Source organism: Rissa tridactyla, chromosome 1 (genome assembly GCF_028500815.1).
Source record: "Rissa tridactyla isolate bRisTri1 chromosome 1, bRisTri1.patW.cur.20221130, whole genome shotgun sequence".
Taxonomy (NCBI): domain Eukaryota; kingdom Metazoa; phylum Chordata; class Aves; order Charadriiformes; family Laridae; genus Rissa; species Rissa tridactyla.
In genome coordinates, this window is record NC_071466.1 from 101,046,617 (window position 1) to 101,060,882 (window position 14,266).

At 41.7% G+C, this 14,266-nt stretch overlaps 1 protein-coding gene across 2 annotated transcripts; it reads left to right on the forward strand.

Annotated features, from left to right (window-relative positions):
- Nucleotides 1-128: 128 nt before the first annotated feature.
- PSMG1 (proteasome assembly chaperone 1) lies at nucleotides 129-8,661 on the forward strand. 2 transcript variants are annotated; one of them, XM_054189148.1, is made up of 7 exons: nucleotides 130-296; nucleotides 460-569; nucleotides 2,497-2,648; nucleotides 3,022-3,084; nucleotides 6,119-6,317; nucleotides 7,239-7,375; nucleotides 8,465-8,661. In XM_054189148.1, exons 1-7 carry the CDS (start codon nucleotides 175-177, stop codon nucleotides 8,537-8,539), a joined length of 858 nt encoding a protein of 285 aa, XP_054045123.1. In that variant the 5' UTR covers nucleotides 130-174; the 3' UTR covers nucleotides 8,540-8,661. The 2 variants fall into 2 exon arrangements, with proteins under 2 accessions (XP_054045125.1, XP_054045123.1); XM_054189150.1 differs by lacking the exon at nucleotides 460-569 and having other exon boundaries at nucleotides 129-296.
- Nucleotides 8,662-14,266: the final 5,605 nt, after the last annotated feature.

The following is a 14,266-nucleotide window of genomic DNA, read 5'->3' on the forward strand; positions in this document are numbered from 1 at the left end:
TCCCCGGGCTCCCGTCAGTCGAAGCGGCCGTTCCGGGCGGCCCGGCGGCGGCGGCGGCAGCAGCCAGTGGGGCGGTCCCCGCTCTGTGCTCAGCGGGCGGGGCGGAGCTCGGTGTCGCCGGCGAAGCGGAGCGTGTCGGTGCGCAGGCGCGGTGAGAGCGGCGGGGCGGCGGCCATGGCGACCTTCTTCGGGGAGGTGGTGGTGGCCCCGTCCCGCGCCGGCGTGGACGATGAGGAGGAGGCCCGGGAGGAGACGCCCGAGGACCGGGAGATCCGCAGGGAGCTGGAGAAGAAAAGGTAAGCGGCCCTACGGGGGCCTAACCCGGGCCCTCGCCTGGTCGCTGCCGTGAGGCCTCCCTCGCGGACACCCGGGGGCCGCCGGGGCCCTGTCCTGGGCCGGGACAGGTAGAGCGGGGTTGGGGGAAGCGCTGCTCCACCTTCCCTCCGCGTCTTTTTCCAGGGAGATCGACATCCTCTGGACCTTGAAGTCGGGCGCGACTACGGAAAGCTGTGCCGACGAGCCCTTCGTGTGCTCTAAGTTTATAGTAGCCATAGGACGTAACGCTGCAGGTAGGCGACGCGAGCTGCAAAAACAAGCCGACCGAGACTCTAAAATAGCTCAAATGGAGAAGGCCGGAGAAGGTGTCAGTCTGCCGGGACGCTCCCGTTGCCACAGTCTGTTGTAACGTTGGTCTCTGCTGGAAGAACGACCCAAAGACTGTGTCCAGCTCTTCCTTTAGGGAGCAGAGTTTAACCCTGGGGCAGCTGGGCTCTCCAGAGGAAGACAAAGTTCGTCTGCACATGTAAAACACAGGTTTTGTTACAGCTACTTATTCCTCCTGTTGCGTCATGGTAAAATGATACATTTTCAGTTGAGGGGCAGAAGCGTTGTATGTTTTGGCTTTGGATTTTAGTTGTGACAACGGGTGATTCTGTCCCTCTACTCTGCTCTGGTGAGACCCCACCTGGAGTGCTGCGTCCAGCTCTGGAGTCCTCAGCACAAGAAGGACATGGACCTGTTGGAACGGGTCCAACAGAGGGCCATGAAGATGATGAGAGGGCTGGAGCACCTCTCCTATGAGGACAGGCTGAGAGAACTGGGGCTGTTCAGCCTGGAGAAGAGAAGGCTCTAGGGAGACCTTAAAGAGTCCTTCTAGTACCTAAAGGGGGTCTACAGGAGAGATGGGGAGGGACTCTTTATCAGGGAATGTAATGATAGGACAAGGGGTAACGGTTTCAAACTGAAGGAGGGTAGATTTAGATTAGATATTAGGAAGAAATTCTTTACGGTAAGAGTGTTGAGGCACTGGAACAGGTTGCCCAGGGAGGTGGTGGAGGCCCCATCCCTGGAGACATTCAAGGCCAGGCTTGATGGAGCTCTGAGCAACCTGATCTAGTTAAAGATGTCCCTGCTCACTGCAGGGGGGTTGGACTAGATGGCCTTTAAAGGTCCCTTCCAAGCCAACACGTTCTGTGATTCTAACCCTCCTCTTCCTTTATCTGATTTTTGTTTGGTAGATTCCCCTGGGTTGTTTGTTAATTGGCAAAAGTCTCCTCCTAGTAGTAGCAAGTTGCTCAGTGCAGTCTAGTGTTTTGAAATAGGGATCTGCCAAAGATGTCAAATTATGGGTAAATAAGCTGTAATTTCTTTAATTTCTAATGAACAGTGATTTTATTTATTTTATTTTATAAGGAATCAGTCGGTCTCTTTTTCACATTTTAATTCCCCACATGTCCAGAATGACCTCTTTCGAGGTGGTTATTTACTCGTTAAACCTAGAGTCTTGAAACACCCTCTCCCCTTCCCACACACGCTTACCAAAGTCTTTGAATTTTTTAATAGCTCTTTCCCTGTGTGTATAAAGAAGGTTTAAGTCTTCTTTACATTTAGGTCACATCTAGATGATATTTAGATGATATCTAAGTTAACTTTGCTAACTCGTTTTTTCTTTGTTTGTGTCTTTCCTTGAAAAATAGTTACAGATATTTTAGATCTATCTTCTCTTTAACTTTTTATAGGAATTCGATTTACGAACACGTGATTTAGGATCTCTTTTTGCTATGAAGTCATGCATGCTCTTGTCTCGGCTTCCTAGAGCCACTGTAATAGTTCTGCCTTGCTGGTTCAGGGATTTATTTTTTTTAGAAATCTGTAATATCTGGTATGTCAAGAAGTGTTGGAGACTTAATATTTAAATCCTTAATGTATACTAAAGGAATTAAAGTTGGCCATAGTGATATAATTCCGAATAATACGTGTATTTGATATTAGGGATCTTTATATGTAGAACTGCTTTTTATCTTTCTAAGTCTAGATAAGGTGAGGTTACTCACGTTCTCGATCTTTGCTGGATTTGGTCAATAAATGTGTGTTGATAAAAATAAAGGATTTTTTTAACTTCAGATGGCAAAGAAGTATTTAATTCATTTTGGGTATTTATTTGTAGAACAGAGATATTATTCTTTGTAAATTAACAGTATTTATTGTTTTTTGCAGCTTTCCTGTCGTCTTTTATTCTGGATTCGGTATGTTGGGAAGTGGTTGGAGTTGTGAAGCTGTGGAATGAGTGGTGTCGAACATCCAGCACAACAAATGTCCTCCCGACAGATTCTTTCTGTTTGTTCTACCGATTAATATCAGATCCAACAGTAAGTGACTTATGCATGAATTACGCTGTATTTTCGCTTTCTGGAAAAAAAAAAAGCAACCTTCATCCACCACTGCCCAGAACAAATAAAACATTAAAGCTGCAGTATTCTGGGTTATTCTCATCAAAAATCTGAATGGCCATTATGCTCAGTAAAACTATTTGAAGTTCTGGCGTGTGAAGTTCAGAGCAAAGATGGTGTATGACAGCCTCGTTGCTTCACATCAGTTGTCAGCGGAAAAGTTCTTGTTGAAATAGAGTTGAAGAAAACTGAACAAGTCGTTCGCTGCAGTCGCATCATCTTTACACGTGATTATGAGCTGTTGTTGTGCTCTTTAAACCACCACTTACGCAACCTTTTTTTTTTCTTTAAGGTTTTGTTGTGCCAGTGCAGTTGCTACGTTGCTGAGGATCAACAGTTCCAGTGGCTTGAAAAGGTAAAACTGGCAAGAGAACAAATTGAGCAATTGTCGTGGTTAAACCCCAGCCAGCGGCAAGGACCATGCAGCCGCTCGCTCATTCCATCCCACCCCACCCCCGCCCCGGTAGGGCAGGGAGAAGAGTGAGAAAAGGAGAGGGGGGGAAAAAATAACCTTGTGGGTTGAGACAAAGACAGTTTAATAGAACAGTAATAGAAGAGGAAAATAATAGTCATGGTAAAACAATATACAAAATAAAGTGATACAACACAAGTCAATCTCATCACCTGATGATGGGTTGCCCGTCCTGTCCTGAGCAGTGATCGCAGATCCCTGCTCCCTGGCTAACCCCCATTTATATACTGAGCATGGCATCTATGGTATGGAATATTCCTTTGGCCAGCTTGTCCTGTCTGTGCTCCCTCTCAGCTTCTATGGGAAGCTGAAAAAGTCCTTGACTGATGTAAACATCACTTAGCAACAGCTAAAACAATATGTGTTATCAAATTATTCTCATACTAAATGCAAAACACAGCAGCTAGTAGAAAGAAAATGAACTCTGTCCCCGCTGAAACCAGGACAGCAATGAAATCTTAGGGGTGGGGATCTTCAACGTGGTGCGAGTGCCTCTTCCTCTCTGATACTCTAAACACGACAGCATTGTAAGTAACTGCTTTCCCTTCAGCTTTCTTTTCTTAAGCATTCAATAAACAAATTTACTATCTGCAGATTCTGTGAAATTCCTCTCTAAGAATAACTTCCTACAGTTACCTGCTGTAACTTACCAACTTTGTGCAATTACTTCTTTTGGACACTGTCAATTTTGTTGCACTTAACTACTTTCCAAACCATTTTCCTCTTTTGCTTAGATTTTCTATGGCTTAATTCAGCTGTATTTCAGCTCTGGAAGAATACTTCCTTAAAAATAATAACATAGCTGCATTTGTCTGGCTGCCAAGGGATCACCAGACAAACCTGTTACGAAACTCATGGTGGATGACATCTTTACGATTGGGTGTGTTCTGTTCCTTTCACAAGGAGGGACTCTAAAGGAAGGTGCCTCCAAAGCAGTATCTATCCTATTTGTTCATGGACATAGTATGCCAAGTGCCTTACCCCAGCATCTTTCAGGTACACGAACGCTGCTGTGTCACTCAGGTCCCTCTCAATATCATCATGTTGATTTTAATAAGATAAAGATATGAGGAGAATGTTCTAGCTGTTGATTTTCTTTATGGATTTGGGTCGCTGCTTAGTCTCAAGGAAGTATGGCTTATATTGTCTTGCTGTCTGTCTGCTGGTCTGCCTGCCTTTAAATCTCTGCTGATCAGATGAACAAGCAGAGATTCTAAAGCTGTTACGTTAGGCTGAAGTTGTGTAAGGCTGTGGCTGGGGGTAAAAAAAGAGTGAGATAAAAAGCGATGTGTCTGCTCAGTGATACCTGCTCAGTCTGGCCTGCCAGCTGGCCCTGACAGCGCCTGAGAAGGTTTTCTTGGTTGCGAGGGAGAAAAAACGAGCACCTCCGTGTGAGGGAGCCAGAAGTGTTATGGGAAGGCAAAGAGGATGGAAAACCAGGGTAACTTCACTGAGGGATACAGGGATTTCAGACCCAAGTTTGTGTAAAACTAGCCCTTTGTAGTTCCGTGGCTTGTTGAAGAGTTTAATTCACTTTGATGGGAAGTAATGGTTCCCTTCAAAGGTTAGAAATCCTGAGACCTAAAACATTTTGGTTTTGCTGTATTCCATGTGATTTTGCACTTCATTTAAAAGGGGATTACAAAAGAAAGATGGTTGTGGTTTTGCTGTCTTCTCTGTTTGTGTTTTTCCAGCTGTTGGCACATATGTGTTATTTCAAGTGTGGGTGTTTATGAACAGCAGGAGTGTACAGTTTTACCAAGTCAGTGTTCTTGAGTATTTTTAGACTTCATTGTTACTGGTATTTTTAAATGCACAGCAGAAATATTGTGCTGGTAATCTTCTGCTTTTAGTGTGAGTTGCAGACCTGTTCTGCGTGCTTTGTAAATTCTGGTTCACTGAGCATCTTCACGGTCTCCACGAGTCAGATTTTTACTTCTGTATGTGTTTTCTCAGTAAGTGATTACTGACAGAGTGAGAACATACAGACTAAAGTTGCACAGTAATGCACCCCAGCCAGTGTTTCTAACAAAGTAAATATACTGTAAATTGAAAATACATGTGCTTCTGAAAAATTATGTCAGTTTTATATTACAGCGATAAAACATGCTGATGTGAAGGCACAGCCAGTTTCCCTTCTGTGATTGGTACCATATACAGAAACAGGCAGGTTTCTGTAATGTTTACCAAATTCTCTAGTTCCTTATTGATCATAAATCTGAAGAGGACAGTGTAAAGGCAGGGTGCAGGTTTATTGTGCTTCTCTTCATTTTGACATACATCCTTTAAAAACAACGGAAAGCTGTTGAAAGGTGTTTTGTGACAGCCTGCAATGGATCCAGAAGTATGTTTTGTACGATGTTTTTGAAACTTGTTTCTTTGAATTTTAGGAAAACCATAGAAAAATTAAGGTTCTCTTTTTCAGTTTTCAACTCAACTTGAATATAATTAAGTAAAATCCAAGTATTTAAAATGAAGTCTCTTTTAAAGTACTGTAGAACATCTGAGGAGCACAATTTGAATTTCAAATGTCTTGCAGCTTATCAAGCTGCCTTCCTGTCATAAGCAGCCTGGTTTTATTTGGAGTCCTTTTTCTTTCTATGATTGTCATTAGTAAAAATAGTAAGTCTTAATATATTTGCAGGTGAATAGAAAATGCTGAAAACCTAAAGCTTCTCAAGAAAATCAATAGGCTTAGTAAATATATTAGCTGTTCTTTTGGTTTTTTTATCTCCATCCCAAGAGCAGCGCACGTGAAATTTCTACCTGAAGGTTGTGATTCAAATTTAGTTAGTCCTGCAAACCTGAACTAAACTGCCATTTGCCATCTGCACTGAAATTGAAATGAACCTCTGTGGTTACATAATGTTATTGTGAGAAGATAAATTTTGCTTATGTACTAACATTTTTATTTCAGGTTTTTGGCTGCATGCGAAAGGAGGGCTTGCAAGTAACCATCCTTTCAACGTGTCCCGTAGCTGATTACAAAACTCAGGAATCCACTTTAACACTTCCATCTCCGTTTCTGAAAGCCTTGAAGACAAAAGAATTCAAAGAGCAGGTCTGCTGCCCGCTGCTGGAACAACCTAACATTGTGCGAGATCTTCCTGCTGCTGGTATTTTGCAATTCCAATCACTTACAAGGCTGCTGGTGGCAACACAAAATTCACTTTGAAGAGCATCCCATTGCAATTAGAATTTTTACTTAAATATGTGAAGCGGCTAACAAGTTAGCTTTTTGAAAATTATTTCCTAACAGTTTGACGTCTTACGTGTTGCCTTGTAAAATGGGGACAAATTTCAAAACCACCCAGAAATCCTTTTACCCCTTATGTGTGGGACATAAGTACTAGCAGATTCTTCAGTATAGCCTCACATATATTTGTATATTGCAATTTTTGGGGCATTTCACTTATGAACTAAGTATATTTTATTAAGAGTTACTTTCATCTAAGCATCCAGACTTGAGGCTTATAAAGATCTTTCTGCATATCACTGGTTTTCACAGTGCTACTGCTCGACCTCATGTAAAAGTTAGATTCAGTTTTATTATGTAATGTAATAAAAACCTGAGGCATTTCATTATAGAGTACCAAATTAGTGGTAGCATCATGAGGAAAAAGCTTGTCTGGCAGGAGCTAAAAGTGGATGATTTTTCTACAAAAAGTTTCTTTTGTTTGCACTTTGTTTTGAGTTTTTATGTTTGGTTGGTTTTTGGGGGTTTTGTTTTGATATATGTATATATTTTTTTTTAACAGAAGCTCATATTATTTTTGTTTATCAGTAATATACCATTTCTAGTTAAGGTATTTGCTGGGAAGAAATACCAACTGCATTTTACTAATTTTTGGTGGTTTATTTTCTTGTTTACCTGAGGAATGAGGGATGGCTGGTCTAGCAGTCAGGATCCCGAGTAGTTAATTTATAAATTGTCATGCTTTTGAAGTTCTGGCCAGAAGAAATGGTGATTCTATACCCAGAACTAAGATTCCTTCTCTGCTGAATGTAACGCATGTTTTTGTTTCACTTGTGTTTAGTTTTGAGTTATTGTCAAGTATGGCAGATTCCTGCAGTGTTGTATCAGTGCTACACTGATGTCATCAAGCTGGACACGGTTACGATTGAAGCGTTCAAGCCTCTGCTTTCTTCTAAAATCCTAAAGAGTTTAGTCAAGGTAACATTTCATATTTAAAAAGTAATGGGAGCTTTGGTCTTTTGTGGTCTGGTTTTCATCCCTTGCATTCTGCAGTCGATGTGCCCCTGTGAGGATTCCACCTGAGAAGGCTGATGTATGTAATATACAGAAATGTACAGACCGTGTTGGCAGAGGACAGTGATTTCTGGTACAGTACTTGCTGTGACTACAACTGTTTATAAGTTGCTTAGAAATAATGAATCTACAGCTTCTCTCAAAACTTCATTTTGACTTTTCAGGCTCTTGTAGTGGTATTAGTATGTCAGGGAGTAATTTCTTGTGATTGTTTAAGCTGCAGTTTTCTTTGGAAGTGTCTTGTGTTAAAACCTTTAAGGTTGGTTGTTTTTTTTTTTTTTTTAACATTGTGCATTCACATGCAATATGGCTCTGTGCTAGCACTGTGTCTGCCTGTCTTGTGCAATAGGGAAAGCTTCTTAAATTTATTTTGACCTATAACTTCCTTCTGGAATTAGAAGACTGAATTTCTAAAGACGATCCTTAACAGTTTTGCACTAATCAAGCAGCTCTGAAATCATGGTGTTATGGCTGCTAAAGGGAATGTTTTGCTTCTTTCTGAAAAGTTTTTGATTGTGAAGTATAGTTGGTTCAAAACACTCCCCTCAGTTTTGCCAATTGAACGGACATTCAAATGGCAGAAGAGGTTTGTGTGTATTGAAGTACTTATTTCAGCTTTAAATGTGGGAATTGCAGGTTAGTTTTCATTACAGCTTATACTGGTCTGCTAAATAAGTGTATCAGAGTAGTACGTAAATGTTTAAACTCTGAAGGAAAACAACAGCCAACATGCAGGCTCTTCCTCTCATGTACAAGCGAGGAGGAACACAAATGAACAAATCACATTCTGTGATTGGACTGTAAATGCATTTGGAGCCTTTATCCAGTCTCTGGGTACCTTCATTCAGAAGACCTGAGTTTTGCTCACAGTTAGTATTTTAATCAAATTGGTATTCAGAGTAACAAAAATGGGAATAGAGGCCAGTGAGGCTTTTTTGTTTTGTTTTGTTACCACCAACGTAGCTAATGCTGATCATCTTTTCCTTTTCCTAGGATGTAGCTGAAAGCACAAAGATTTTGAAGAAGTTACTGACAACCAATGAAACTCACAATAATATCTATATCTAAAGAGGACATTTGTGACGCAGACTGCACTTTCGTAAACTCCAGTTTCTTCTGTAATGGACATTTTGGAATTGTAGTTATTTCCTTAAAAGTGGAATAAATTCCAGTAGATTTTTACTTCTGCACTCATTTTGGTTACTTTCAAATTTGTCACTACAAACATGTATATTTCTTCTGTTTGTCTTGGGAGACTTTCTTCTGGAGCGATTTTAGGAAAGACATACTGAATGTGAAAAGCCACTTTTTTTTCTCCCTCCTGAAGGGATTCTCATATCTAAATGTACACCTTTTATATGTAAAAGAGGAAATGCAGTCAAAGAATTCTGTCTGTATCTAATGAGAACACTTATTTTTTACTTTATATTAAGACACAAAAGTTTTCCTAATATTCCATCCTCTTTAAAGATTCGTCTGTGATGGAGAAAATACCCTCTGCAACCTTTCATGTACATAAATGTATATATAATTTTGTGTGTCTGTATGTATGAATGATACATGTGTACCTGTGTGCACGTACATTTTTTTTTTTATACATGTAGTGATACAAAATACAGTAAGTAAAGTATGGTCAATACTTTTAAAAGACTTACTAATGGAAAATAATCTTAAGCTAGCTTTACGAATTAGTAGGAGGCAGGAATGCGGAGCTGTTTTGACCTGTGTGGGCGGGCTGTGACTTGGGTTTCACTGAGTAGATTGTCACAGGCTGCCTGCAGATATGGGAGGGAGGGAGATGCGCCCCCATTCAGATGCTGCAGTGCCTTGCTGAGAGCTCCTTTGCTGGCAGTTTCAGCTTCAGACCTTGATCAGGCGCTGTAGAGGCGCAGGAGCATTCCCCGCTGTCAGATCTCTGACAGTGGTGAACACCTCTCCTGGTGAAACCAGGTGGTAGGCTCGCGAGCTGCTTCGGCTGGAGTTACCAGGGCAAACAGGTTTAATCTCTCCACTTCAAAACTCTGCATTGCTGGCAACGGTAGGGATAGTACAAGCTCTCTTACACAAGAGTATGTGATTTTTAGAGGAAAGAAAAAGCTCAAGTTTTAAAGTGTCTCAAAAACTCTGAAAGATGCTAACAATTTCAGCAGTGCATTTAAAATATTAATTAGGATCGACATGCAGTTCTGACTTGTATATATCCTCTGTTTAATTTAACATTTAATTTAAGAAAAGGGTGTTAAAGATAGCATTTCTGTTGTTACCGGGTAATTCTCTGGTGGTGTCACCCACCGCACAGAGATCTTTAAATTGCACGTAGCTTATCCTTTTGGAACAAAGGTATAACAAACAGCTTCAAAGTTCTCTACTAAGTTTAACTGTCGCTTACAGTGGATGCCCAGTGGACGTCTTTGAACAGCGTATTCCTTTAACAGAACTGTCATCCCTTCAGGACTGAAAGTGGTCGGTGTAGTCAACATCTACTGAAGCAAGTGACCCCTGGCTTCAGCAGGCCCACTGCAACTTGTGGTTTTGGAAATTTTTAACTGCTGGCCTGGGTTGAGCGACACAGGATTAATTTCTCTTCTACTGCTGGGGAAAACTGCACTTTTAGAAGACTCTAGTGTCTGAATTCGTGAAAATATTTACTTCGTAGCCAGCTAGGCTTTGTGAGATTCAAGGTCTCAGTGTTTTCCAGCCTTGCCAGGTGCGGGGATGAGGAGGAGTGAGACCCAGGCGCTTGGCCCAGGCTGGCCAACAGGGTTATTTCATACTGTGAACATCGTCACGTTCAATATAAATTAGAAAGTTGGCTGCATAGTCTCTCTCTCCCTTGATGGCGGCGGTCCAGAGAAACCCCTTGCCCTGGCGCCGGACCCCTGAGCTCTTCCCTTCCTCCCAAAGCCGTAGTGCTCACAGCGTCCGACACTTGCTGTCCACGGCTGGGAGCGCACAGCTTCCTAATGGTAGCATTGGCTGAGCATAATTCTTGTATATATCATATTAGTATCAGGATTAATACTGGTTCTTTAGTATTACTGTTAATTATTTAGTCTTATCCTATTAAATCTATTTATATTTCAACCCTCGTGTTTCCTTGCTTTCCCTTCAGAGGTGGGGAGGGGTCATCGGGTGGTAGAATAGTTGTCTGAACGACAATAAATTGTTACGGGTTTTCTCAAACCGTAACAACTGCAAAGCTGTATCGCAGTTTCAACAGTAGTAGAATATTCTTGATGTGGATATCAAGTTGCGTATCAGTTAAGACATTGATTTAAATTTCTGTTAATATAATTACAGATAAGCAAGCAATTGTTGCTTTGAGTGGTGTGCTGTATTTTGGAACAAGCTCTCAAGCATGAAGTGCAGGACATGGTTCCTTCTGTTACTGTTTTTTTTTGTTGTTTCCATTTCTGTGCAGCATTCTAATTAAAACCTTTTTGTATGCGTGATCTGAGCTGAGAATTCTGTTGGTCTGAAAGAGTTGCACGTTGGCTGCACCATTTTCTTGCATGCTGAATGTGTTTGATTCATAATAAATAAGGTACATAACAAGAAACATCTTTAATAATAAATATGCAGGCTTTTGTAGAAACTGTAAATATACTTCTAGTATTGGTTTTATCATCCATGCAATTTGCAGTGTTTCAAAACAGTTATCCATTGAAGTATAATTTGGTTTTTACTACCTGGGTTTATGCTGAGGTGTGAGAATACTCCTAAACACCTTGAACAAAAGTGGCAAACGAAACACTCCAGCAACCTGGGAGATTAAATTAGAAAGGATGAAAACGAGTTGTACTAGCAGAATGCTCCAAAGGCTGATTATTCTTGCTTCGAAGGGTGATAGCCCTCCATAGCCCTCCATAGCTGGAAGCGTTTGCGTAGGATGTGGTGCTTTTTCTGTTGGATACTGTGGAGCTAGTGGTTTCAGCCTGTGTATCCAGGTGTATTTCTGTGACCCGCATGAGAGATGAGGTCAAGCTTTGTGCAGTAGTATTTTTTTCTCTGGCGTGAAACTGTGTAGGTCAGGGCATGTGCACACCGTATGGTCAGTAAGACTCCCTCGTTGGTGTCATCTGGATTGTGCTGCATAAATTTGAAGCGTCAACATTTTCCAGTACCCAGTAAGTATTATAGGGCAGTAAAAGAAGATACATTAATTTAAAATTCCTTCTGTCTTTTTCCGTGATTTGATGTATGAAGTAGCTCGTATTCCCGCCCCCCGCCTTAAGTAGTTCTGAAAGCATCACAGCTGATGATGTCTGAGTGTTGTAAGATGTGAGCGTTGGCTGAAGATTTTTTCATATTTGAACATTGCTAGGTTGTTGGGTTTTTTTTCCGTGCTCTCCAGACTCTAGTAAGAGCCTGCAATAAGGTTTTCTTTGTTTCTTATAGGTGCTGATTTTTGTCATACTTGTAGGAGCATATAAACTTAAAACTCTTCTGTCAAATGTGGCAGATGGCTTCAAAAGCGTTGGGGGAAGAAGTGCATTTTTGCCTCCATGTCTGAAATGTGACTGTATAAGACTTGTTTCCTTAAGGTATTGGGCTAAATGCAAATTAGGAAACCAGATAGAGTAAACCATTAGACTGGAAGAGTTTTCCCAGTTTTCACATCACCTAAGCCGCTTGCTACCCATATTTTTTTTTTTTCAGGTAACACCATCTTCTGCTGAAGAATGTTGTCTTCCAAACCAAGGACACAGCCTCTTCTCAAGTCTAATCTGCTTTATCATGCTGCAGAACGTATTTGGTAGGCAGACGTGTTCTCTCTTTCCTTGAAGGCTCTCACTCAAAGGTGATGTGCCTGGCCTAACTCTTCAGTCTGGAATGACGGTGCTCTCTAATGAGGCTCCGTAGCTTTCAGCTTGTAGCATGTTGGTGTCTCTGCAGTTCAAGCCACAGGTGTACAGACATAGTACAAGGTATTGTCCAAGACAGAAAACCGGATTTCATTTGAATTTGTTACAAAACCTTCGCACTTGAATTCCCAAAACAGCAGTATACCTGCTATTGTGTTTTTGGTTTTGTTTTGTTGTTTTTTTTTTCCCTTTGGTGGTTGTGGTCACATAGCAGTGTGCACTTGCAGTCGTTTGAAAATCCAGCATGAAAACATTATGCCCTGCTCTGCTTCCCGAGCGCCTCTCTGTCCCATTATGTTCCTTCTGTATTTGACATGATGTGCCAGTTCTTCCTGTACGATTTCTACTTTCTGCCACCAGCAGAAACTGTGGTACTGCGCACAAAAGCATGAGCCTGAATGTTTCTGCTGGAGCCCAGGCCCTTTGTAGCACTAAAGCAGTGGATGTTGGAGCTCACGTCCCAAAGGCTGCTTTCAGTGGCTGCCTGCCTCCTACCCGGCAATGTGCTCCCTGAGCCTTGGTCGTGCACGTCTGTCTTCCCACTGCACAACAGAGACGGGGTAGAAAAGAGCTTTAGTCTTTCTTCAGTCCATCCTTGAAGCCAACATGTGATGTGCGTCTCTTCCTCTGCGAAGGTCTCATCCTACTGCGTGACTCCAGAAGCAATGTTAAGTCTTCCTAGACTCCAGCCATCCTGGCAGCAAGTACCTTTAAGCTCCACCTTGCAAACTGTGCTTTGTTGCCAACACCTCAGCAGAATAACCTCTCTTACGACATGTGATTTTACTAATTCTATGCCAAAAAGCTGTATGAAAACATCTCGGAAGTCAAGAAGGCAAAATTTAGGATATTCCTCCTGGCAATTTGCCCTGCAAATGTTAATTCAGTCCCCACTCAATGCTTGAAGACATTTGCATCTTCAATTGCAGCGTTAGGTGCTTTCTCCCTGGATAAAGCTGCCCTGTGAAAGGGCAGTGCTCAATTCCGACAGCCTGGAGAGGTGGAAGCTCAGGATGAGATGGCTGGTTTCATTTCTTTTCCACGTTGGAGTGTTTGATAAGCGAGGCACATGAGTAAAGGAGCAAAAGAGGAGGAATTTTTTTCTGCTTCCACTTCAGGTAAGTTTCTTTCGTAACGCTAGGCAAGCCCTGGAAATGACGACTTGGCACCAGCTGGGTAGCCATGTATTTTGTGGGCGAACAAGCTGAGGTACCTACGGCCCGACTTGCTGACGTGTTGAGCACTCACAAGATGAGCTGTAATAAGAGCAAACCTGGATTGGGATGCTGAAAGTAAACATTGAATTATTGTAGTGAAGCTTGAAAATGTTTGAAACGCAAGTAATTAAAAAGATTTTTTCACAAAGGCAAGCATTTTGTTCAACCTCAGATGTTTCTGCTTTTTTTAAATGTTCCATTTTGCGCCTGAAACATTGAAAAATCTAAATGAGCTAAAAATGGAAGTAGGAGAGATTCATGACATTTTTTCTGTGCAATCAGATCTGCATTTTTTTTTCTTTAAACGTTTTAGACTAACAGTTTTGACAGCTGCTGCACATAACAGCAACGAGCATTGGTGGGCACCTCTGTCTAGCTGAGTGAGAGCAGACCTTTGAGGTAAGACTTTCTCACTTAATAATAGGAAACACTGGGATGCTGTTGATAGCTATCCTAGAATAGTTTGTGAGGGAAAAGTACTTGAGAATTCCATACAATAAATACTGTGGGGAAGCCATTAACTCGCAGGGATAAAAATGCAAAGCACTTGTTTTGCCTTGATAACAAGGTATCCCCAGATGTCTTCAGCGAAGGAAGAACACCACAGACCCCCGACAGCGCACACGGGGAAGAAAGTTAAAGGTTGAACGGCAGGCTATAATCTCAAGTTTTTCACTTTCAAATAATTGTATAACCACATTTTTCAGTGTTCT